Source organism: Canis lupus, chromosome 11 (genome assembly GCF_048164855.1).
Source record: "Canis lupus baileyi chromosome 11, mCanLup2.hap1, whole genome shotgun sequence".
In the NCBI taxonomy this organism is placed as follows: Eukaryota; Metazoa; Chordata; class Mammalia; order Carnivora; family Canidae; genus Canis; species Canis lupus.
The window spans coordinates 30,213,374-30,239,394 of record NC_132848.1 but is presented as its reverse complement, the minus strand read 5'-3'; the positions used below and the strand labels follow the sequence as shown (position 1 = coordinate 30,239,394).

At 53.9% G+C, this 26,021-nt stretch overlaps 1 protein-coding gene across 1 annotated transcript; it reads left to right on the top strand.

Moving 5' to 3' along the window:
* Positions 1-439: 439 nt before the first annotated feature.
* On the top strand, positions 440-25,562 carry CSF2RB (colony stimulating factor 2 receptor subunit beta). Its single transcript, XM_072844093.1, has 14 exons — positions 440-598; positions 6,339-6,576; positions 7,504-7,627; positions 10,848-11,038; positions 15,275-15,426; positions 15,510-15,678; positions 16,200-16,335; positions 16,491-16,648; positions 17,802-17,941; positions 18,635-18,794; positions 20,431-20,521; positions 20,736-20,793; positions 21,606-21,709; positions 22,351-25,562. Exons 2-14 carry the CDS (start codon positions 6,501-6,503, stop codon positions 23,498-23,500), a joined length of 2,709 nt encoding a protein of 902 aa, XP_072700194.1. The 5' UTR covers positions 440-598; positions 6,339-6,500; the 3' UTR covers positions 23,501-25,562.
* Positions 25,563-26,021: the final 459 nt, after the last annotated feature.

Here is a 26,021-nt window from a genome sequence, read left to right as displayed (position 1 = left end):
TGTATGCCTGACTCTGAGCATCTCATGCAGCATTTGATTTGAGAATCTCATTTGATTCTTTCAACAGCCCTTCCGTGACTGTAGCTGCTTGTAACAAGTAACAGGTGGGGGTCCTGAGACCCCACGGAGCCACACGCCAGCCATCTGCACAAGGTCACACTCTGAGCAGGTGTAGGGGTGGGAGCCCCCCAGCGCTGTCTGGCTCTGGACTGTCCCTTGCTCTGGCTACTGCCACCAACTCCCCCTGCATCCCCTTGGGGCGGCAGGGAGAGCTGCATGAAGCAACTTTGCACTGAGCCGACGGAGGATGCATAGGAGTGTGTGTACAGGGAGCAGTGCTTCTGGCAGAAGGAACAACATTTGCAAAGTCAGTAAGGCTGAGAAAAAAAAAAAAAGGGTATCTTGGTGTCCACAGTTCTAAGAAGCTGGGCAATCTTGTGAGGAGTCACAGAAACCGTCCTGGCCTGGTGTCGCTTCCTCTTTCTGCTTCTCTGTTTCCTAACAACGACGTCAGCATAAATAGGAAGCGTGAGAGGCTCCCTGTCGCCTGGACAATCCAGCAGAAGGCTGATGCGTCCCAGCAGCAAGAGGTCCAGAGGTACCTTATGGCTTTCAGGGGTGGGCTCCGGGTGGGGCTGGGGAGCAGGGAGCCCAGGGCTGGGAAGCCAGGACAAGGAGAGCCTGGGGGTGTGGAGTGGGCAGGTGTGCCCCGGGGCTTGGGGAGGTTAGGGCTGGGCCTCTCGGGAAAGCTGGGAGCCAGTGGGCGAGGGGACAGCCAGCGCCCCCACCTTGCTTGCGTGTCATGTGAAGGGCTGTTAGGGCTGGGGGCCAACTGTCCTGGCAGCAGGGAGGATGCCAGGGGAGGTGGAGAGTCAGGTCCAGGAGTCAGACACCTAAGTCTGTCTTGTCTTGGCCACCGAAGTGTCACCAAGATGTTGGGAACATCCTTCCCCTGCCCCTGGTTTCTGCCTCCTGGTCCCCGGACAGGAAGAGTGCTGACAGTCCCTGACACACTGGTTTAGAAAGAGACAGCGGGAGAGCGACGGCATGTGTGCGCTTGAGGGTGTGGGTGCCCTTGGGGAAACAGGGGTGCAGGGAGACTGGGAGGCAGAGGGGGTAACCTGGAGCTTTGTCACGCGCCGACACAGAGCTTGGTGTGGCTTTGGAAGCTCACTTTGGAAGTTTCGAAAAAGGGTCTGGTCCCCTGCACAGGGACTATTTCTCCCCCTGGAAAAAAGTTTTGTTTTGTTTTGTTTTGCCATAGAATCCTCCACCTTGAGCCTCTGTTTCTTTGTGGGATTTAGGCCTTGGTGTGCTAGCCGGCCAGGTGTGGGGTGGGAGGTGGGGGATGTCTCCGGGTAGCTGCCTCAGGGTGTGCACAGGTGCCTGCATTTGCCGTTTGGGGGGGTGCAGGTGTTCCCATGATCCACACCGGGGTCTGAGCCTGTGGGGCCTCCTCAGACACCCTGGTGACAAGTTGCAATGGTATGTAGTTAGGCTTCAAAGACCCTGTAGTAATTTTGTATCACTGGGTTCTGATTTTCTCTACTTCTCATTTTTCCTGCTTTCAAATAGTTTTACAGGGAGTGAAACCTTTCCTGTTAGCTTTTGCTTGCTCTTTTTCTCATTCGCCAGTTTTTCTCGTGTTGTGCCATACCCACCGATACTATAGGATAGCTCATGAGTTGTTAAATGAGGTGTTTAATACTAAGTGAATACATGGGTATCTGCTTTATCCAACAGTCAGAATGACCCAGAATTATGTAACACAAAAGACAACATGCCAGCTGTCTCTACCCCCTGGTCCCACATCCTACTCTCCAAAACATTCTCTGAGCACACTGCAAGGAATGCAGTCTTCCTCTGTACGTAAATGGGATTACAATATACGTATCGCTCTATGACTTATTTTTCTCACCCAATGTTACATTTTGGGCAACGTTGAACACTAACACATATAGATTTAACTCATTTATTGACCCTAAGAAATAGCATTTATTAGTAGGTGTACACCACAGTTACCCGATCCCATATTGATCCCACATTTAGGTTGTTTCCAATTTTTCCACACCTGCAAAAGTGTTTCTTTTGCAGCCTGGATGCCTGGAAGCAGAATTACTGAGCAAGAGACTGTGTGTTTAAAAACTTAATAAATATTGTCAGTTCATCCTCAAAGTAGCTGACTTGGATAAAAGGCCAATTTTTCTTTAAGGAGATGATCAGTCTTTAAACTGTGTCCAATGGATGAAAATTATCTGAATCTTGCATGGATTTTTTTTCCTTTTCTTGATTATGGGTGACTTTAGGCATTTTCCATATGTTCACTGGCCTTCTGGGTTCCTTTTATGATAGGTATGGAGATGTTTTGTCCATTTCTTATGAGTTCCTTGCCTTTTACATATTTACTGTAGGAATGGCTCATTTATTAGGTGTATTAACACTGTATTTACATTGGTTAAATATATGTTTCCAGAGTATCACTTAGCTCTTTTCTTTACCATGTTTAAGATAACTTGTTTCATATAAGAGTGTTAGAATTTGGAGGGGTGGATAATACGTAAATAATCTAATTTTGAAAAAAAGATCAGCTAATTATCTCAACATCATAATTATGAGTACATAGTTCATCATTTCCTCTGTGATTAGAAATGCCGCTTTTACTTCTCAAATTCCTGCTTGGTTATTTCCCAGTTTCCTAATCCATCTGTCTACGATTATATTTCTCATTATTTTACTGGCTCATAGAAACCATCTCTCATGTTTGGTTTGTTAAATCTAGAATCAGTTTGTCAAGCCAAAGATTAAAAATCTTTTTTGGAATTCTGGTTTAGATTGCACTGAATTTAGAGATTATGTGGGGGAGGCCTGACCTCTGGAAATGGCAATAGTGGGCAGCCTTCCTGCTTGTGCCGCTAACTGGAAGGATACGAACACTTTTCTCTGACTCTGACATGACTACAGCTTTGCAGTCGCTACCCCCAAAACGCCAATGTTCCCTTCGATGCCTCCTTTGCCAAGGTTCATCTGGTGGTTTATTTAATTGGGAATGGCGTTTGTATTATCAAATACTGAGACGCATCTGTCAAGAGAAGTTGATCTTTTTTACCCTCTTAATCTGTTGGTCTGCTTCCTTTAATCATGAAGAGATTTCTTAATGGCTCTTCATCTGTTTCTGGAATAATCCCTATGTGGCCCTGAGGCAGTCTTCTTTTAAGTCTTTGTCAGATTGTCCTATGACATTCTTTTTGTCTGAAATGAATTCTGTTTTTTTTTTTTTCATTTCCAGTTTTTATTCCTACTGTTAAATATTTCAGGAATTTGGGAATTTTGGTGTGCATATTTCTTTTGAGTGAAAGGGTGTATGCTTTTTCTCTTCTCTTTTCTCCTTCTCCCTCCTTTTCCTGTCTTTCCCCCATCAGTCCTCTGCTCCCATGCTTATCTCTCACTCTTTGAGGTTTTTAACCCTTACATTTTTAACACATGCATTTAATGTATATTTTCCTACAGCTTTTGGGTGTAATTAACATATATATGCTCCTCCAAATGAGACATGGATCTTTAGCTCAACAGCCTTTCAGTTCTCTGCTTCCTACCTCTAATCTCACAGCCAACTCTCATTAGGATCATCTACGTTTTACTTGAATATAGTGATTGGGAATTTCCACTTTATAAGTAACAATTCTTTACTTAGTATAAATCTTACTGGTTCCTTTTCTCATCACTAATTCCAGTATCACACACCACCTTTCTTGGACAATTTTTTTTCCTTGAATACAGTCTAGAGTAATTGCGTTTCTTGGCAACGATCTGAAAACTTTTTTTGCCCTTACATCTCCAAAATGTTGTGTTTTTCTGCCCTCAAGTGCCAATGTAACCTTGACTCTTTAATGATTCTAGGTTTAAATATATTTTCCCTCAGTGTTTTCAGGATATCACTCTCTAGAGTTCAGGTCACTTGTAAGAAAATCTTGCCAACTGATCCTTATTCCATTGAAAATAGTGTTTGTTTCCTTCTGGAAGCTTCTAGGATTACCCTTTTATTCTTGGATAACCAAAAGTTTACCAGCATGTGACTGAGTATGGCACTATTAAAAATGAGGTTTGTCCTTCACTTAGTGGACTGTCATCTCCTTAAAGCCCTGTGAAGTTTCCTTCTATTTCCAGTTAAATCTGTTTGGTCCCCAAACAACAGTGGTTCAACAATGTGGAAGTCTTTTTTTTTTTTTTCTCACATAAAAGATGTCCAGAGGTAGGCACTTTCAGCCTGGTATGTTTGCTCCAAAGAGACAAGAAAGATCCAGGCTTCGCTCTTTCTATTGCATATGGCTCCATCCTCAAGGTAACCTTATATTCCAAAACAGCTTCTGAAGCTCCAGCCATCACTTTCAAGTTGTAGGCTGGAAGAAGCAGGAGAGGCAGGAGGGCCAACATGGACCTTCTGACCTGAGCCAACTCCCTTTAAGAAGCCTTTTCTGGAAGGCACACCCAACATTTCCACTCACATCTCCTTAAACAACAGTTAATGACAGGACCACACCTAGCAATAGAAGAGTGTAGGAAATGTAATCTTTTATTCTGTGTAGCACCAAGCCCAGCTGAAACCTGAGCTTCTTTTACCAAGGAGAAAGGGGACAGCTCACTGGCTATCTGCCACATGGTGTGCAAGTTTAATATGATTTAACTTCTTATATTCAAATTTGTCATTAATCTGGTATTTGGGGATGGTGTGGAGTAGAGATTTAGGTGGATCTGGTTGTTTGAGTGTCTTAGCACTTTTCATATTCCATTCCTTCTCATTGATTCATGAAACCTCCACTATGTGATACACCCTTGGGTAGAATAGAGTTGCCTGGTCAGTATGTCCATTGATCTATCGTGTGGGTGCAACACGTTGCTTTACTTACCAGATCTTCGTAATAAATTTTGCTATTGAGGGGGAGCCTCCTTGTTTTTGATAAATCTCATTAGCTGTTTGCACATATATTTTTTCCCTGAGTTTCTGAAAAAAAAATCATTGTGTTAAATTTTGTTTGGAATTAAACCTCTAACTTATTTTAGGATGAATCGCTCTCCTTACACATGCAGTATTTCTACTTGTGGTAAGACCCAAATAGAAGCTCCGGATTTTTAGCTAGTCCCAGGTAGGCAGACTAAGCTGTGCCAGCCACATGGACTCACACCCCTACCCCGTGGCATTGCCCCGATCTGTAGGAGCTCAAGTGGACAAATACTCTCCTCCTCCAGCTCCAAACAAACCTACTCCTCTTTCCTGAGCCTTGTGGGTTTTTTTGAGATCATATTTATTTATCTGAGAGAGAGAGAACATGCACAAGGAGTGGAGAGGGGCAGAGGGAGAAAGAGAAGCAGACCTGCCCACTGAAGCCAACTCGGGGCTCGACTTGGGACTGGATCCCAGGACCCTGAGATCATGCCCTGAGCTGAAGTTAGATGCTTATCCCATTGAGCTACCCTCCCCACGTGCCCCTTTCCTAAGCTTTTATCGGACTAACCACTCTATAAACATCATCGAGTTAGGTTCTTCTCATATGAGATACGTGTATTTGCGCTCATGTTACTGATGGAAAGAACAAGGTTCAGGGAGCATTGGTGGGTCAACCCAGGGTGCTCACATGGGAGAGGCAGAGGCTGTGCTGAAGGTCAAGTCGGCTGCGTCCAGAGCTGTGCTTTTCCAAGTAAGACAGTTGTTGCTTTGTGTACATATGTGCATCTTGAAGTTTTAGACAATCTTACAGGGAGAAAAGGAACCACTGTCCCCTGTTCTATACTCCTGGGTACTTCCCAGGGCTAGACAAAATGAAAAGAGGAAATCCCCAGCCTTCTGCAGAGAAAAGGGAACGGGCATTCTGAGGGTGGTGTGGGAGGGATGACAGTAAATGGAGTGAGGGCGGGACAGCACCCGGCCCTGAGTGTGTGTGCACACAGCGTGAGGATGTGTGTGATCACACCCAGGGGAGGACACTATGGGTCTCACACTCTGTGATTGCTCTAAGCAGATCAGGTCAGGGGCCCGCAGAGAGCTCAGAACAAATCAAATACCAGGGCTGCCTCTCAGGTTTTCCCAGCACCAGGGGATTGCGCAGGAGTTCCTGATGCACAACCTGTGGGTACCCACTTCTTCAGAAGCCATTAAATGCATCTTCCTCACAGTTTCACCCTAGGCACTGAAGCTGAGGGGAAGGGACTATCCTGGGTGCCAGGCCGAGGCGGCAGGGGTCCTAGAGCCCATGCATCACTCCTGGCTTCACTCTGCAACATGAGCCATGTCCAGGGGCTACAGGATGGGAGGGGGCAGCTCTTAGCTGGTGTCTCTTCTGCAGGGGGAGTCCTGGAGAGAGGATTCACAGGAGCCGGGGGCATGGGTCTGGCCTGGCCTCCAGCCAGGGAAGAATAGAAGATTCCAGGCCAGTGAAAACCCCAGCCCCTGCTCAGCCCTGGACACCCCTGAGCCAGCCACCTGCTGGTCCAGAGCTGACCCAGAGATGGTCCTGACCCAACGGCTGCTCCCCGTCATCTTGCTGACTCTGTTCTGGGGGCCCAGCAAGGCAGGGGCCCAAGGTGAGCCCGTGGCTTCCTCCCTCTTCTCAGCCCTTCCTCACAGGGTGTTCTTAAGCAAGTCCACGCCCACATGTCCCCTAGGAAACCCTTAGACCTCTCCCTCCCTGCCTCACTTTCTCCTTTCCTGATCCTCTCTGGCACCTCACTCCCCCTCCTGGATCCTCATTCTTCTCCAGCCTCCTGAAAGTCCACCTGTGCTTGTGTGGCTTCTCTGCTCACACTTCTCCTGGCGTTTGTGGCCTCTCACCTCCAGGCTGGCCGGTCCAGCCCTATCTGTGCCCCCACCCCACCTCAGACACTCTGCCCCTCTGGCGACTTGACCAGTTCCCTCCTTGGTGCCTTTGTCCCCGGGGCCCTCAGATTGGTGATCTCTCCCTGCTTTGGCCCCACACTCTCCTCCTGCCCAGAGGCCCTGCTGGGATGCTACTGCAGCTCCTCAGGCCCAAGAACCCCCTCCCCAAGGGCTCCCAGAAAACATGGCTTCTCTGATCACCCTGAGAACCACATTCCCTTCCCCAATTATAAGGCCTGTGGCAGGGAGGTCCCACAGGACTTGGTCATGCTGCCCCTTAGGGGTGGCCTTGTGCCTCTCCTCCCAGGGTCCCAAGGGCTTCCGGGATAGGGCCCGAACTGGATGCATGTGTCCCTCCTGGGATGGGAGGGAGACCCTGTGCCGGGAGCAGGGCACAGCAGGGGCTCAGAAAACATGCTGTGCCTCGACTAGATCTTTGTGTTTCTCTGCACTCAGGAGGGTCCGCAGCCAGGACCCCGCAGAGCCTCCGACCCCCTCAGGACCCTCAGGAGCTGCTTCAGGCTTCTGGGAAACCGCTACCCAGCCCTGGGCACCCCAGAGGGCTCGGGAGGGGTGGTGACAAGGGACATCTGGAGGGGAGAGATGTGACCCCCTTTCTGCCTCTCCCTGGGCAGTGACCACCCCACTGCAGACTCTGAGCTGCTACAATGACTACAGGAGCCACATCACCTGCAGGTGGGCTAGCACTCGGGAGGCCCAGCAGCTCATCAACCTGACGCTCTACCGGAGGCTGAATGAGTGAGTGATGCCGGCCGTGGGCAGGAGGGCCGGCCGGCGATAATCGTATTTCATCACCGTGGAACAGAATTGCCTGTGAGGTGGGCGGGCAGGGGTATGGTGCCCGGTTCCCAGACGTTGAAGCCAAGGCCATGGAGGTGAGGTCCCTCTCCTGGCCTCAGGGCGCTGAGTGGGGACCAGTGCCCCGTGTCTGGTGCAGGGCTGGTCTCCACGCCTCCCCCAGGCCCTGCTGCCTCCAGAGGGTGGGTTTTCTCTTCTTCCCTCATGGGGTCTCCGGGGTATATGGCCGTTTGGGAAGATTCTTCACACCATCCTGGGGTCTGGTGACAGTCCAACTCATCAGAATAGGAGTAATTAATTAAATGGCTGGTGTTGCAGGTGCAGGGGGACCCCGCGGGAGGCCAGCCCTGGGGAGGAGCAGCTCCTCACGGCCCAGAGCAGCACCCTCAGCTCTCTCTTCCATGCTCCTGGAAGCCCCCAGCTTCCGTCTCCACACTCCCCTGCCACCCCCACCTCCCCCCACCGCCGGCTGTGACGTGCCTCTTCCTGCACTGAGATACGCGCCCCCAGAAGACAGGCTCCGGCTCCCTCCATGCTCTGTGCTCACACCGCCTGCCTACCCGTCTGGCACCTCCCCGGTGCGCCCCGCAGCGAGTTCCTATCCCACACCTGTCTGCAGCTACCCCCTGGGATCCCACTCGCTCTGGCTGCCACCACGGGCCCTGCTGTCCCTGTGCCACCGACAGGGGCTCATTCCAATCCCTGAGCAAACATGCCCTGGCCCCCACTTACACACGCCAGCAACGGCTGCAGCTCTGGGGTGCCTCCTCACCCCCTTCTCTTCCAGTGGGCCCGGTCCTCTGCCTCCCTCTAAGGTGACCCTCCTCCAAGGAGTGGTCTAGACCCACTGCATCTCGGGTCTTTCCAGTATTCTGAACCTGCCCCACCCCAGGGCTTCTGTGGGCCCCACCAGGCCTCCTCCTGCCCAAGACCCAAGCCCTCCCTGCTGCTAAATCCAATGTTCACTCTCCACTTCCTCCCTCCTTTTTTATTGTTTTGTTTTGTTTTTTTGTTTTGTTTTGTATATATTTTTTATTGGAGTTTGATTTGCCAACATATAGTATAACACCCAGTGCTCATCCCGTCAAGTGCCCCCCTCAATGCCCATCACCCAGTCACCCCCACCCCCCGCCCACCTCCCCTTCCACCACCCCTTGTTTGTTTCCCAGAGTTAGGAGTCTCTCCTGTTTTGTCTCCCTCACTGGTATTTCCCAGTCATTTTCTCTCCTTTCCCCTTTAATCCCTTTCACTATTTTTTATATTCCCCGAATGAATGAGACCATATGATTGTCCTTCTCCAATTGACTTATTTCCCTCAGCATAATTTCCCTCAGTTCCATCCACGTTGAAGCAAATAGTGAATGTTCATTGTTTCTGATGGCTGAGTAATATTCCATTGTATACATAGACCACATCTTCTTTACCCACTCATCTTTCGTGGACACCAAAGCTCCCTCCACAGTCTGGCTATTGTGGCCATTGCTGCTATAAACATCGGGGTGCAGGTGTCCCGGCGTTTCACTGCATCTGTATCTTTGGGGTAAAGCCCCAGCAGTGCAATTGCTGGGTCATAGGGCAGGTCTATTTTTAACTCTTTGAGGAACCTCCACACAGTTCTCCAGAGTGGCTGCACCAGGTCACATTCCCACCGACAGTGCAGGAGTGTTCCCCGTTCTCCGCATCCTCTCCAACATTTGTTGCTTCCTGTCTTGTTAATTTTCCCCATTCTCACTGGGGTGAGGTGGTATCTCATTGTGGTTTGGATTTGTATTTCCCTGATGGCAAGTGATGGGGAGCATTTTCTCAGGTGCTTGTTGACCATGTGTATGTCCTTCCCTCCTTGACCGTGGGCAGCACCTGCCATGGACCGACCACCACATCCTCGTGAAGCACCTTCATCTCCAGCCTCCGCACTCACCCCCTCCTTGTGTCTTCCCCACCCTCACCTTCTCTTCTCCCTGTTTGCTCCCTCCCTTCTTTTGTCTCCAACCCCAAGTGTGAGAGGGTGAGATGCTCGGGGCAGGGACTGGGGTGGGGGGAGGCATTCATCCTTGGGTCTCTGCTCTTTTACCTTCTGATCCAGTGGCAGAGACCCCACCTAGCCCGAGGCTGCACCCTGGTGACTCTCAGGCTCGCCAGCCCCGCCTCCCCCCAGCTCCAGGCCCGGGGTGCACCTGTCTCTCCACAGGTCCTTAGAGAAAGGGGTCTTCCACTCCCATGTTCTAAACCAAATTTCTGCCCCCAGACACCGCGCTGCTCATCCCCACATCCCACTGCTCTGAATGGGAGCTCCTAGAAGCTCCCATCCAACGACTGGGAGGTATATTCTTTTACTTGCTTTACACCTGTCCTTCCCCACCGCTGCCTCTAATCCATCAGCAAATGCTTCGATTTCATCTTTAAACAAAATGTGAATCTGGCCAGGGCTAACATCACCACCCTGGTGTAAACCACTTCCTGTCATTTGGATATTCCAGAAGCCTCCTACCTGGTCTCCCAGTTTCCAAGACTACCACCCTCCCCCCAACTCATTCTATCCACAGCCCAGCAGCCAGAGGAACCCTTTCAAAGCATACATCACCATATGGCACTCCCTTGCTCGTAACTCTACATTTTCTCCACTTGCCGAGACAACCAAATTCCTTAAATTCCTTTTAAAAGCTGCTACCTGTTGCCTTGAGCTACTGGTCTCCTCTGCCTCCCACCTGCACAGACTCCACTCCATGCACACTGGGAAACAGCCTCATCAGACAACACCCCAAGCCTGTGCCTGCCCCAGGGCCTTTGCTCCTGCTCTTCCTGTTACCAGAACTCCCCATTTTCCGGAATTTGCATGGCTCCCTCCCTCACTTCCTTCGAGTTTCTGCCCTAAAGTCACTTTTTCCATGAGTCCTTTTCCCTGTCTCCTCTATTTGAAATTGCAACCCCACCCCAGCCCTTCTGGCTTCCTTATCAGCCTTCCCTGTTGTATTTGTCTATGTAAAGTTTGCTCTGTTTGACACATGACATATTTTATTCAGTTGTTTCACATGTGTCCCCCTCCACCAGGATGGCAGTGCCCCGGCCCTGGACAGAGCCCCGCACAGAGTGACCACTCAGTGACATTTGTTGAATGAGTGATTCTCCCTCACTGTGAGCTAACTGTGTTCTCTCCTGGCAGGGACCCTCCAAAGCCAGTGTCCTGTGACCTCAGTAACGACATGGCCTTGTTAAGCCACCCTTGTCCTGGCTGTGTGCCCAGAAGATGTGTCATTCCCTACGAGATTTTTGTTATTGCTGACAAAGACTACTTCTCATTCCGACCGGACAGGCCTCTGGGGACCCAGCTCACCATTACTCTGACCCAGCATGGTAAGGCCTGGGGTCCCCGATGGGGGTGGCCCTTCCATGGGTGGCCAGACTACAGAAGGGCCAAAGTGTGAGTCCTCGAGAGGCGGAGATGCTGGCTTGGCAGTGGGTTTAGTCTCTTAAGAGAAGACGGTATGGTCTTCCTATGACAGAGGCATTGGAGAGACAATGTGAGGAGCCCCAATGTGAGGCACCTCCCCTGGCCCTGGCCGCTCCAACACCCAGAGCAATAAAGCCTTTCCTTCTAGAACCATCCTTCCTATTCAGGTAGAAACCTTACAGCTTGAAAGCACTCATCACCAATCTAGTCTCATCCAGTGTCTGCAATAACCCATTTTTATTTATTTTTTAAAGATTTTTATTTACTTATTCATGAGAGACACACAGAGAGAGAGAGAGAGAGAGGCAGAGACACAGGCAGAGGGAGAAGCAGGCTCCATGCAGGGAGCCTGACGTGGGACTCAACCCCGGGACCCCGGGATCACGAACTGGGCCGAAGGCAGATGCTCCACCACTGAGCCACCCAGGCGTCCCCTGTAATAACCCATTTTTAGATGAAGTTCTATAACTTCTCCAAAGTTCCACCCCTCAGCAGTAGTGACAGTGACAGGTCAGGTCTGCTGATTGCTTCCTGCACGTTAGAGATGTGGGTCGTCACCTTACTGCCCTCCCTGGGAGGCCCCCAGCGAGTGTGTCCACAGCAGTCCCAAAAATCAGTGGTCTTGGGTCAGTGCCAATGATCATTTTATGTAAATAGTTAGGCTTCATTTGACTGTATATTACACAGAAATATAACCAGCACTTCAATCTCCGTAATTCAATTATATCTGTGCTCAGAATGAACCTGAAATAGAGATGTTCGAGGGAACATCTTTAAAAGTTGAAATTCACGTGGTAAGAATCCTATAGATGCCTGGCTTTTAGGAAACCCTGCCCAGTCTTATTTAATCATTACAATAATGCAGTGTCACGCACTACTTTTTTTTTTTTTTTTTTTTACCCCATTTCACTGAAAATGAAATGGAGCTGAGAGAGCAGGAACTTGCCCAAGGCCACTCAGATGCATGTGTCTGACTTAGTCTCCTGGGTCCCAAACACTGGGCAGCCCCACTGTACCCGCAGGCATTGGATGGAGAGGGGGTTCTGGCCTTTGCTTCCTGCCTGTTTTCAACACAGCAGCACAAAGCTGTTGCCTGGAGGAGGGGATGGATGAGGCCACGGTGAATTCATGTCAAACAGTGTCTCAAAGCGCGTTTGATGGATGAGAAAGAGTCCCAGCCCGGAAGGGCTCAGAGCACGCAGAGGGGCAGGAAAGAGCAGAGGGTGAGCCACAGGTGGATGCCATGTGCCACCTGCTGACGGGCAGTGGGCGAGGAGCCTAGGGGACAGGACAGGCTTCCCAGAGGAAGGGGCTTTGCAAGGAGAGCTGAAGAGAGTGGGTGGGAGGACAGAGGAAGAGGAACATCCCTGGTAGAGAAAACAGCACACGCAGAGGCTGGGAGACGGAGGGCAAGGCAGGTTGGGAAAACCATCCACCGTTGTATCCCAGGAGCATCCACTTCAGAAGGGCTGGGCAGTGGGAGGAAGGAGAGGGGGAGCACAGGCAGGAGCGCGACCTGGAGACACCTCTGTGCCTCGCGAAGGGGTGTGGAAGCCAACATGTACGCGGAGCAGCGCCGTCGAAGGGGCATGCCGCGATCGCATGTGAGGATGCTGCGCGGGCGACGCACAGGCTGGACGGCAGGGGACAGGCCGCGGCAGGAGGCCGGGCCCAGAACGCAGCCTACGGCACTCATCCCAGGGAAAAATGATGAGGATTCCACTGGAATATGGTCAGGGGAAGGGAGCAAGGGGGCATCCAGACCACAGCGACGGTGTACACACACTTCGTCCGTTGACCTCTTCTCTGGTTGAGCGCCCACCTGCGCCAGCAAAGCGGTGCATGAGCCAGTCAGCATCCCTGTCCCCGCGAAGCTGGTGGCCTGATCACAGGGCAGGCGTCATGGTGGAGATGGAAACAACTTAGAAATGGGGGAGGGAGGCACCTGGGTGGCTCAGTCGGTTAGGCATCTGCCTTCAGTTCAGGTCATGATCCCAGGGTCCTGGGATCGAGTCCCGCATCGGGCTCCCTGCTCAGCCGGGCGTCTGCTTCTCCCTCTTCTTCTGCAGCTTCCCTTGCTTGTGCGCGCTCTCTCTCTCTCACATAAATACATAAAATATTTTTAAAAAGAAAAAAGAAAAGTGAGGGAGGGAGTGGAGTGTGGTGTTTGCCTCCTGGAGCGTATGTCCAGCAGGGAGGACAGTTCCAGCCCCAACCATCTTGGCAATGAATCGGGGAGGCTGGCCGGTGCCGGGCGGAGCACAGGTGTGCATCTGACCTGCTTGGAGGCCTCCAAACGGGGACATAGGGGACATTTTGCTTCCCCTCTCAGGGTCTCCACCTGTGAAATGAGCTAGGGGCTGAAATCTCTCAGGTTGGATGAATAGGTTTTTGCTTGGGTTCCCGGTCAGTTCAGTTTTGGGTAGCAGCATCCAGAGGTCCGTGCTGAGAGGGAGTCCCCCTCCCTGCCAGGCTCGGGGGGCTGGGCGTGCAGGGACTGATGAGGGAGGCTGCTGAGGCTGCAGGGGCAGGGAGATAGAAGAGGGGGTGCCCTGAGTCTGCCATTCCTGGCTTACGGCTCTCCAGAGGCTCCAGCTCTGACATGCCGTGCTCTGAGTCCAGCGTGGAGCACTTACATCTTGTTTGGACTCATTGAATTTTTTGTGTTTGAAAGTCACCCCTCAGCATTCAGACACAGAAGCTTCAGGAAGGCAGGAGCCATGCCATTCATGGATGAGTAGCATGCTGGCCCAGCAGAGAGAAGCGTGCTGTTCGTTGACCGAAGGGTTTCTTGGAAAGTCTCTGCAGGTTGCCCACATGTGCATGTAGTCATTGATCATTCACTCACTTTGTCCCCCAAACTGCTGAACCACTCGTCTCAGGCCATGGGGATAGGAAAGGGCTACCAAGACCCACACCCTGGCACCCACGAGCTCCTGACTACTTGCAGGGGCAGAAACAGAAACACGTGAGTGCGCCAGGGTTGTAAGGACCGTGCAGCGGGACAGGACGGGAAAGGAGTGAGGGATCCTGCCCAGGGGAGGGGGTCCCAGAAGGTACTGGAGGAGGAGACATTTATGCTGGGCTCTGAGACGAGCAGGACCCCGGGCAGGTGGTAGGGGAGAGTGGACAGGGTGAGGGCCAGTTACGTGGGCCACAGCACTCTCTGCTGGGAGGGGGGACCACACGGGCCTCACGGTGAGCCTTGGGGACAGGAGGGGGCAGGTGGGGGCAGGTGAGGGCAGGAGGGGGCAGGAGGGGGCAGGTGACGGGGCAGGTGACAGGGCAGGTGGGGGCAGGTGAGGGCAGAAGGGGGCAGGAGGGGGCAGGAGGGGCAGGAGGGGACAGGTGAGGACAGGCAGGGGCAGGTAGGGGCAGGTGAGGGCAGATGGGGGCAGGTGGGGGCAGGAGGGGGCAGGTGGGGGCAGGTAGGGGCAGGTGAGGGCAGAAGGGGGCAGGAGGGGGCAAGTGGGGGCAGATGACGGGGCAGGAGGGGGCAGGTGGGGGCAGGCGAGGGCAGGTGAGGGCAAAAGGGGGCAGGAGGGGGCAGGTGGGGGCAGGTGAGGGCAGGTGGGGGCAGGAGGGGCAGGTGACAGGGCAGGTGAGCACAGGAGGGGGCAGGTGGGGGCAGGTGAGGGCAGGTACGGGCAGGGGGCTCCATGGGAGCTTATTTGCCAGCACTTCCATGGAGTTTGTGTGATATATTCGTGACTTTCATTCACATTCACAGTGAACCCCACAATTTTGCAGGTAAGGGGCCCAAGGTCCACAGAAAAAAGAGGACTTGTCCACGGCTCAGCTGGTAGGGGCAGCGCTGGGCCTGGAGCCTGTCTGCACACACACATAAAAATGCCGCCCTAGGGCACCTGGGTGGCTCAGTGGTTGAGCATCTGCCTTCACCTCACCTCAGGGCTTGATCCTGGGGTCCTGGGATCTAGTCCCGCATCGGGCTCCCCGTAGGGGGAGCCTGCTTCTCCCTCTGCCTGTGTCTCTGCCTTTCTCTGTGTCTCTCATGAATAGATAAATGAAATCTTAAAAAATAAATAAATAAATAAATAAATAAATAAATAAATAAATAAATAAAAGGCCGCCCTACAGTCATCCAGCCCCTTATGGGCCCTTGCCCTCCCTTCCACCAGTACAGGCTCCTGCACCCAAGGACCTCCTGATCGATACTACTGGGGACCACTTCCTGCTGACCTGGAGTGTGGCCCTTCCAGATTCCCAGGGCCACTGGCTGTCCAACCTGGAGTTTGAGGTGGCCTACAAGCGGCTTCAGGACTCCTGGGAGGTAGGGACCGCGGCCAGCTCTGACCCAAGCCAAGGAGCCCAACCTCGCCACCACCTGCTCCACCAACCCCTGTCTCCCCGCAGGAGGCCTCCACCCTCCACCTCAACTCCTCCCGGGCTGTCCTGGGGCCAGAGCACCTCGTTCCCAGCAGCACCTATGTGGCCCGAGTGCGCACCCATCTGGCCTCCAACTCGGGGCTCTCGGGGCGGCCCAGCCAGTGGAGCCCAGAGGTCCGCTGGCACTCACAGACAGGTAACACAGGCAAAGCTGGAGCGATGCCCTTCTGAGGGGGGCAGCCCTTTCGGCTCCTGGACAGAAAGCATCCAGGGGCCCATCCAGCAGGATGCCACCAAGCTGCCCTGGGCCGACTCCATCCTTGCCATGACCGGGGAGCAGCGGTGGCGACGGCACCTTACTCGGTGCACGGCCCCAGCTTCTGCACACTTCCTGGCTAGGAACAGTTTCAGTGATAATGACAGCGGCGTTCTGAGCGGCTGTGTTTTCCAGAGCGCTGTACTCTGTGGGAACAAACTGACATCACCAGGTCGAGGCCCCCAACATTGAAACTAGATGCTGTACCCATCTTGCCGAGGGGGGGTGATGGATCACAGAACTCACTCTCCGACCTGTGCGGCCACACAGAAGGCTAGGGGTGAGCCCGAGTTTTTGTGGTGCTAAAGCCCATGATGGCTCTGAGATGAGGCTTGTAGGCCCCCCAAGAGCGAAGGGATGAATGAAGGAGGGGATGAATAAGGGGCTGTCTCCCCTCCCAGGCGACAAGGCCCAGCCCCAGAACGTTCAGTGCTTCTTCGACGGGGCCGCCGTGCTCAGCTGCTCCTGGGAAGTGTGGTCTGAGGTGACCAGCTCAGTCTCCTTCACCCTCTTCTACAAGCCCAGCCCCAGTGCAGGGTGAGTGCCCCCGTCCCCTCCGCTCCCCTCCTTGCCACCCTGCCCTCTCCAGGCCTCCCCCTGACTCTGGGGGGCCTCAGAGGAAGCCACTGCTGGAGGTCACATCTCTCCCGTGCCTCCCTCACCCTCACCTCTGCCGTGATCGTGATCCGCAGGGAGGAAGAGTGCTCCCCAGTGCTGAAGGAGGAGCTCCCCAGCCTCTTTGTCCTGCACCGATGCCAGATTCCCGTGCCCAACCCCAGGAACCACAGCCAGTACACCGTCTCTGTGCGGCCCAAGGTGGAAGAGAAGTTCATCAAGAGCTCGGAAAACAGTGAGTTTGTCCCCCCAGCCTTTGGCGCGGGTGAACCCATTGCGTGTGTCACCCACATAGACTCAGGACCCCTTATGACTGGCTCTTCATGTTTGTCGCTTTCAACCAAATGCAGCCCAGTGAGCAAAAAGAGCAAAAGTCATTCTAATCTCTTCTTGAAGTTCTCGAAAAGCAACAATACAACAATGACAAAGGCAAATAATATGAAGGAAGAGTCAACTGATAATCCCCAGACACACATCTTTAAGACCTCCTCCCCCCGTCCCTGCTGCCACCTGCACCCCTCCCCTTGGCTTATCTCTGCTTTTCTGTCCAGCTCTGCAGCCCCCCTGCCGACCATGCCCCCTGGGCCCCCTCACCAAACTTTTCCTTTCCTTCCCTGATTGGATTCTTCTCTCCTGGGTTCCCAAAGTCCTCTGCCGATGGATATTTGCAGTCTTCAAAATAACTGATCTAGGACTGACTTCTTAAATCAAGGGCAAGAATGTGTGCAAAGAAATTGTAGTTCCTTGCAGGTTCATACCTCCAATTCTTTTAACACAGCGAGGACCCCATGCAGAGGAGCCTCCTGCGTGGCTTCTCAGGGACTCAGGCTCTTCTACTCAGTCTCCAGCGTGTGCAGGAGGCCACAGTCAGTCTGTCTCGGTCACCCGAGTTGGAATGCACCAGTCACTCTGGGGATCTGCCGGGTTGTCATCTTTTTCTCTCCCACTTGTCCTTGGCAAGTTACTTAATCATTCAGGGGCTCAGTTTCTCCGTCTGTGAAACGTGACCAGTGAGTAGTACCTACCTCGTAGGGGTTGCTGTTGGAATCAAGGGCAGGAACTCATGCAGATCGAGCATGTATGACAGCATCCATGACACAGTGAATCCTCTGGAATAGGACAATTATTAATGCTTTCATTTTTACTCAAGTGCTAGGAGTAACCCACACTTTGGGTCACCTCACTGCAAAACAAGTGTATCTCAGCATCTCCCCAGAAAGGGGCTGCTCAGGTCCAAGTGGATGGTATGGGGAAGGGGGGTGGTGCAAGGACCCTGAGATGGGCTGGGCCCGGGTCGAGAAAGCACCCATGAAGAACATGGAACGCAAAGAATGTCCCATTGGAGGAATGTTAAGAACATCGTTCCCTAAAGGTTTCCCTCCCTCCAGTCCAGATGGCTCGCCCGACACTCAATGTGACCAAGAACAGAGACGGCTACACCCTGCACTGGATGGCAAAGGAGATGTTTTATAAGCACATAGGTCACACCTTCCAGGTCCAGTACAAGAAAGATACAGTCTCATGGGAGGTGAGGACCTATGCCTGGGAAGGGGCCTGACTGGGGTGGGGTGGGGAAACACGCAGGAGAGCCCCAAGCTGCCAGGTGCCTGGCTCCCAGCAGGTGACCAGTCAGAGGAAACCCCCGAGGCTTAGTGGCCATGACCCTGTGTGGTCGGCTGGTCACTGTCCCCTCCCTTGGAGAAGCTGCTACGGCTCATAGAGGTGATGTGACACGGCCAACATTAACTACGGGACCCTGAACTGTGAACCATGTAGACGTCAGGGCTCGGAGGGCAGAGGGGCAGCTGGACGAAGGGTGTTGCAAAGGCCCCGGGCTCCTCTTCTTCAGAGGAGTCTTATCTGGCATGTGACTCTGCAGCCGCTCAGAGCAGAGCTGATAAAGCAGACAGGGCCCCAGCCTGGGGTTCGGTCTCTGGCCCCCACCTCCAGGCAGAACCTGGGGCTCCTCCCTCCCACCCAAGTCAGAAACCTGAGAGCAAGCCCCAGCCCCTCAGACGGAAGCCAGGAGGCACGTGGCCGGTGGGGGAGCTAGGAGCAGGCCCTTGGAGCCCGGTCATGCTGCACAGCATTCCTGGGAAGGCCATATTGGGGTCTAGGTGTCCCCGAGGAGCCGGGAGGCTGGGGGCGGGCCGGGAGAGGTTTGGGTCTGGACCCCCCTGCCTCAGCCTCAGCACACCTGCTCTCCCACCTGTGCCCGCAGAAGAGCGTGATGGAGAAGCTTGAGAACGCCCACAGCATGTCGCTGCCACCACTGGAGCCCTCCACCAGGTACCAGGCGAGAGTGAGGGTCAAGCCCACCAGGGGCTACGACGGGGTCTGGAGCGAGTGGAGTGAGGAGCACTTCTGGGACACCGACTGGGGTATGTCTTCCAGCCTCTACCCTCTATTCTTGGTGCAGCCCTTCTGGGCAGACGACAAGGGTGACGTGACTCCACCCCACCCAAGTATCCTTTCTTCAGTGTGTCACTAGTTGCTGCAAAGTGACACCTGGTATGCAACACTGACTGCAGGTGAGGTCTTGAAAGCAGTAAAAAGCAGTCCTCACTGTCACTCCTCCCTCAGACTGGACCTTAGTCCTCTATTAATATGGCCCATGGCTTCACTAGCCTTTGTGGCAGCCCTCATCTAGTGACCTCCCTCAGCCTGAATTTCCAGTTACAATGACTGTGGCAGTAAACATCAGGAGCTATGGACTGAGGCCTGAGACTGGAAGGGTTTGGTCTCATTTCTTTCTGATTCTTCTTTCTTTTTCTTTTTCTTTCTCTTCCCTTTTTTTTTTTTTTAAGTCGGCTCCAGGGGATCCCTGGGTGGCGCGGCAGTTTAGTGCCTGCCTTTGGCCCAGGGCGTGATCCTGGGATCGAGTCCCACGTCAGGCTCCCTGCATGGAGCCTGCTTCTCCCTCTGCCTGTGTCTCTGCCTCTCTCCCTCTCTCTCTCTGCCTCTCATGAATAAATAAATAAAATCTTAAAAAAAAAAAAGATAAAGTAGGCTCCACACTCTCACAATTGTGAGATCAAGACCAGAGTCAAGATCAAGAGTCAGACGCTTAAGCGACTAAGCCCTCCAGGCCCCCCTGATTTCTGAATCTCCCCCATTTCCTTGCACGCTGCTTCATGGTCCCTCACTGTTCGCCAGCAGCTGCCGAGAGACAAGTACGAGACTAGGTCCAGGAGGTAGTGGCAGAGAGAGGATGGAGGAGGTGTCAGCAGCCTTCAGGGGAGGAGTCCCAGGAAGAGGGCTACCATCAAGTGGAAAAGGGGGCTGGACACCAAGCCTAAGGGAAGAGATCAAGGGAATCCTGGAGGGGCCCAGCCTGTGAGGGCCTTGAAGTTTGGGGCTCCCAATGGGCCTTTACCTTCTGTTCCTCCACCAGCACGGTTTTTCCCATCTCCACCTCTCCAAACCTCCCTGTTTCCCGATGCTTTGGCTTATGTGCTGCCTCCTACAGGAAGTCCCCCATGATTGCCACGGGCTCCAGTCCTTACCCCGCCCCCTGCCATCCCCATAACACCTCCTGCTACTGGAAAGAATCTAACCTCCTTCCTGGTGGAGGAACAAAGGCAAAAGAAATGTAGATAAAATGACAAGTCCCTAAACCTGCAGCCTTTACCTCCCCCAGCTCCAGTCTCGGCTCACAATCCCTGGGCGGCCCTTTCTGGCCTCGGTCCAGTCCCCCTGCTATAATAAAAACACTTTTTTGCATGGAAGACATCTCAAGACATCTCAAGAATTCTTGCTTGGCCGTTGGCTCCGCTCCCCGGCACTCCAGCATTTCCACGTACTTCCCAGCCCTTGAGCATTGTGTTTGAGGGGCGGACCAGTTCCCTGTTCTTTGTGTGTCTGGCCTTCCCTCCCACTCTGCACCCCCAGGCACGGCTGCTGTGTAGAGCAGGGTGGGGGGGCACCGCCCTGGCCTCGCCTCCTCCCACCCCCAAGCCTCCAGCTCTGTCCCCCACAGAGGCTAATGCTCTTGTTCTCCTTCCTGGCCTCCCGAAGTGCTACCCATGTGGGTCCTGGTGCTCATCCTGGTCATCGCCACTCTGGCCTTGTTCCCTGCCCTGCGCTTCTGCGGCATGTACGGGTACAGGTAAGGGGACCCTGTGCGGGGCGGGGGCACCCAGGGCCCCAGGGGCTGCCAGGGACCCCACCAGCTGGCTCCCTATAGTTCCTGCTCCGCCACCCCTTCCCTGTGGAGACAAATCTCGTCTTCTCCCTGGGCCTCCGTTTCCTCTGTGAACATGAGTGTGGGGCAGCTTCCTTGGGGGTCCCTGGCAGCTGTCACCTCCCGGGTGTCTTTCTAGGCTGAACCGGAAGTGGGAGGAGAAAATCCCCAACCCCAGCAAGAGCCACCTGTTCCAGGTAGGATCTGGCTGTGAAGGCGGCTGGGGTGGGAGGGGGTCCTCACTCCTGCACCCGTGTCCCTGTCCCTACGTCCTCCCCCCGCCTGTGGCTTTGAGTGTGAGGTGAAGGGGGCCCGGGAAGGTGGCTGGAAGCTCTGAGAGGCAGGCCGGCACCAGCACATCCGGCTGTGCCATCGTCTGGGCACCTGCAGCCACACAGGGCTGGCCCTGCCTGCAGGGCTCCAGCGGAGCAGGGGTAGAACGGGGTGCAAGGTCCGGGGGAGGGGGGGCGGGGAGAGGCTCAGTCCTGCAGGGCCAGTGGGCTGACACGAGGCAGAATGGCTTCTCGGGTGCAAGACAGGACAGTGGGGCTGAGCTTTGGAGGATCCAGGGTAGTGCCGGGTGGGTTGGCCTGTGGAGGGTGGACACAGGACCCCTTCGTGAAGGGGACTGATGGGGGTGGGCTGCGAGGCTGGGCACACGAGGGGGTCATGAGGCGGGTGTCAGCACGTGGGTCCCAAGGACCTTTCAGTCAGGCAGGGCCAGCTTGCCCCTGGAGGGGTCTCTGGCTACTGGGGGTGTGGAGGCAGTGACACCCCAGATTTGTGGACTTGCCAGAAGAGGGTCCCCATGCTCAGGGGCTCAAGGGCCCACGGCCACCAGCCCCTCCCTTGGCCTCTCCTTCCTGGTGCCAGGAGGCTGGGGCTGGGGCTGGCCCCGCCAAGACTCCTTCCGTGTCTGGGGGCTCGCGGTACCCCCTGGGAGCCTCCCCCCACTTCAGCTCCTCGAGGACCCACACACTCACGGCACAAATGTCCCTTCTCTTCCCAGAACGGGAGTGCTGGGCTCTGGCTCCCAGGCACCATGTTGGCACTCGCCAGCAGGAGCCCCCCGCACAAGGGGCTGCAGGGCAGCCACTTCCCTGAGCTGGACGGGTGAGTGTCTGGGCACCGCATCCCTGGGGGGTGGGAGGGTGGCCCCATCGTGCGCGCTGGAGGCTGAGGAGGTGGCCTGTGGCCCGTGGCTCAGGATGGAGAGATCCCGGGAGGTCGCCTGTTCTAAAGCAAGAGGCAGGACACCTGGGTGGCTCAGCGGTTGAGCATCTGCCTATGGCTCAGGGCATGATTCCGGGGTCCTGGGATCAAGTCCCACATCGGGATCCCCGCTTGGTGGGGAACCTGCTTCTCCCTCTGCCTGTGTCTGCCTCTCTCTCTGTCTCTCATGGATAAATAAATAAAATCATAAATCAATCAATCAATCAATCAATCAAGAGGTATACCAGCTGGATGTCAGGAGGAACTTCCTGATTCCATACCTCGGACGTGGCCAGAGGCAGGAGGCTGGAGCAGGTGCCCTCTCCCTGCCCTGCTGCCAGGGACACTCCACCCTGGGGTGCTGCTGGCATGGGGGAAGGGGATGATGGGACCAGGGCATGACTGGGCATGCGCGGGCTGGGCATCAACCTGGCCTCAGCCCTGGGTGGATGTTGGGGAGCAGGGGGTGAGGGGAGCCACACCTGGCAGAAAACCTCAAATGATAAGTGGCCCCAATGTCTCTTCATCCGTCCTCCCTGCAGGATGTTCCCTGTCAACTACAGGCACAGCGAAGTGTCCCCTCTCACCACAGAGGACCCAAAGGACGTCTGTGAGTTGCCATGTGAGCCTGACACAACTCCGGCCACCTCGGACGTGTACTCGGGGCAGGCTCCGGGGCCCCAGCCAGGCCGGTCAGCCGCCGCCACAGGCAGGCCCGAGAGCCAGGCTTCCGGCTTCGACTTCAACGGCCCCTACCTGGGGCTGCCTCGCAGCCACTCCCTGCCTGACTTGGTGGGCCCCCCGGCGCCCCCCCAGGCAGGCGGGAGCCAGAAACCGCAGCCTTCGGGGTCCCTGGAGTACCTGTGTCTGCCGGCGGGAGGGCAGGTACAGCTGGTCCCGTTGGCCCAGGTGATGGGACAGCACCAGGCCAAGGATGCAGAGAGGAACCCTGGCCCGGGGGCTGAGGGGAACCCCTCCCTGGAGTCAGGGGCAGGCCTGGCCCCCTCTGTACCCAGGCTGATGGCAGGCGGTCAAGGCCCAGAGAACAGCCACAGCCCAAAGGACGGGGTGCTCACAGCTCTGCCCGCTGGCTCTGGGGGCCCCGAGGATGGCTTTTTGGCCTCTGGCTATGTCACCACTACAGACCTGGCACTCCCCTTGCCCACAGGGCTGCCATCTGTCCCCAAAGCTCACCCTCTGGGCCCGCCCTCAGACCAGAACCACAGCCTCAATCTTGGAGTGGCTGGTGGGCCCCCTGGAGCCTCAGCCCACAGGAAGCCCGAAATTGAGGGCTATGTGGATGTCCCTCCAACCCCAGACCAGTGTCCCAAGTCCCCTCTGGTCAGTCCCGCTCCTCCTACAGCCAGTAGCCCCATCCTGAACCCAGGGGAGCCCAGAGCAGAGGTGGCCCCCGCCTCCCCCCACCCGGAGGGCCTCCTGGTCCTGCAGCAGGTGGGTGACTACTGCTTCCTCCCTGGCCTGGGATCTGGCCCTCTCTCGCCCCAGACTAAGTCCTCTTCCCCTGGTCCCTGTCCCGAGATTGAAGACCATGACCAGGTGTTCCAGGCCAAGAAGGCCCTGTGCCAGGCCATTCCCCAGATGCCAGCCATCCGGCACTTCAAAGCCCTCAAACAGCAGGACTATCTGTCATTGCCCTCCTGGGATGTCAGCAGGCCTGAGGAGGTGTGCTGACACCCTCCAGAGCCCTGGGACCTTCCCTCCCACCAGCCCCGGCCCTGTCCACACTCCGTTCTGCAAAGCTGAGGAGTGGCTTCCCGTTGGAGCAGATGGAGGCCAGGAACTTGGTGGACCTCCTGCCTTCTTACTTGACCTTCAGCCAATCGATTGTCCTCTCCCTGCTGGCTCCTTCTCTCTCACACAGACAGACAGACACAGACACATGCACCTTTTTCTTTCAAGTTAACTTAATTTTAGGTTGACTTAATTTTGGGTATTAGGGCTTTCTAATTTCATTCTTTTTGCCCCTGGTTTTTTCATTTGCTTTGTTTTGTTTTGTTTTTATCAGCTTTCCTGGCTTTTGCCACCATCTTCTTTGTTTTTTTTGTTTGTTTGTTTTTTGTTTTTTGTTTTTTTTTTCTGATTTATTATCCGAGGTAGTTTAAGGTCTAAGCTAAGCCCCTTCTGAGATGTCGCATCTCAGTCAGAGCCTGTTCTGGCACTGACATGTCTGGTTATGTCGAGGGCTTGGGTCTGTGGCCTGGCCCTGCAGGGGAGAATGCAGCCCCTGTGTGGAGGGAGGCAGGAGCACCCCCCACCCCCGCCCCTGCAGACAGACCCGGGAGGGGGAAAGTTTGGGAATACAGTGCAGGACGGGCCTGCTAGTGGCAGGCCCTGCAGCTCCAGGCGTGGTGGCAAAACTGGCAGCATTGATGGGCATTCCCAGCAATGGGTGTGGTAGGGGGTATGCAAGAGAAGAGCAGTTCTGAGCTCCTGGGTGGCTGGGGAGGCAGGAACTACAGGCCCTGCCTTGGGTGGAGGCTATAACCTGAGAGGGCAGGGTGCCTGCTGCCTGCTGGCTGTGCTGATGTGCTTTCTGGGTCCGGGCTGGTGGGTCCTGCAGAAGTTCAGAAGTGGAAGGGAGTCCAGAAACCATGTGCACTCCAGAAATGTTGGAAAGAACTGCTCAACAAAGGAAAACGATCAAAGACCTATACCATTTTGGGCTTATGATCTGAATCACCCTGCTGCTCTCCCTCCAGAAAAACCTTACAGCTCCCACCTCCACTGGCTTCGGATCTATGTCAGGGCCTACACTAAGGATTATGGCTTCTTGAAATCTGTGCCTTTCTGATATGCAAAAAAGGCATTAAATCGTTTTAATTTGCATTATTTGATAACTACCAAGTTTGCACGCATTTTTGTATTTCTTGGGCACTCGTATTTTTTGACCGGAAGGGTGTTCACCTTTTCCCAATTAAGTTTTTAAAACTGTTTACATGTGTCCTTTCATCAATGGTGCACGTTTTCCCCCTAGTTTGTAGTTTGTCTTTTAATTTTGTGTATGAGACTTGTAGACCTGCACAATGTAGACTTTTCTGCATTTCGAGTAGATTTGCTGGCTCTGCTGTTGGTGTCAAATTTGCAAAGGCTTTTCCCACTTCAAAACTCCATTTGTCCTAATTTATATTTTTCCTAGGGTTTTGTGTGTGTGTGTGTGTGTGTGTGTGTGTGTGTGTGTTGTGAGCTTTTTGTGTAAGATTGTGATGGGTTTGGATCATACACATGCAAGAAGAGCTGCCTTTATGTTTTCTCCAAAAGAGTGGCCTGGGTGTTTTTTCAGTAGTTGCTTAAACACCCATTCTTCATCCATGTGTCTCAAATACCACTTTTAAGATCTAGAAAGTCCCTGATATACTTAGGGGGTTTCTAGGCTTGCAATTTTCCTATCTTACATTGCCCTCTCAATGGCACAGGCCTGTTCTGGTTGTTCCAGCTTTGTAATGTTTTAACAAGTGCAGACCCAATGTTCTTGTGACTTTTGTTGTCGAAGCCCTGTTCAGTACAGCAATGTTGGGGGGTGGGTTGGGGGGAATTATAAACAATGTAAATATTCACAAATAGTGACATGTTACAATAATAACACTTTAGGTGACTCTCAAGTAGACTCCTGTGTTACAGATGAATGAGGTAGTCCTACATGGATTAGAAAGAAATCCAAGATAATGAATTCCAAAATGTTCAGACATTGTTAGCTGAAAAAAATTGCAATAAAATGTTTTTATTGTAAAACAAACCCCAAGCCCTGAACTTGTGTACATATGTGTTGGAATAGCAGGGGAGGGGATGCGGTTTGAAACCACAGCTGCTTTAAGGACATGAATTCTATGAAACAGAAGGGCCTGTGGGTCTTTGAGGTGCCACAATGAGCTTAGAGACAGTGTAGATGAGATCAGGAATGCAGTGCCAGCAGAGTCAGAAGCCGGTGGAGGTCCTGGGATGACCCTGGGCAGAGCTGGGCTCAAAGGCAAGGACTTCTGGCCCCAGAATTGTTGTGAGCCTTCCCCAAGGGGAGAGACCTCCTGGATATGTGTCCTAATAAACACCCTGAGAGGTGGATTCCACGTGGAACTCTTTCCCGCTCTGGAGTGGGTAAACCCCGTGCCCAAACCCATTCCCCTCCCATTTGCCTGGTTGACTTACTGTGTTTCTCTAAGTTTCTTCCTGAGAAAGCACAGGCCTGATTTCCATGGGA

Excerpts from the sequence above, each read along its gene's own strand:
- CSF2RB (XM_072844093.1), top strand. The coding sequence starts at position 6,501 with ATGGTCCTGACCCAACGGCTGCTCCCCGTCATCTTGCTGACTCTGTTC. Across the intron at positions 18,795-20,430 it reads CTTCTGGGACACCGACTGGG|TGCTACCCATGTGGGTCCTG; the intron begins GTATGTCTTCCA and ends GGCCTCCCGAAG. Across the intron at positions 20,522-20,735 it reads TGCGGCATGTACGGGTACAG|GCTGAACCGGAAGTGGGAGG; the intron begins GTAAGGGGACCC and ends GTGTCTTTCTAG.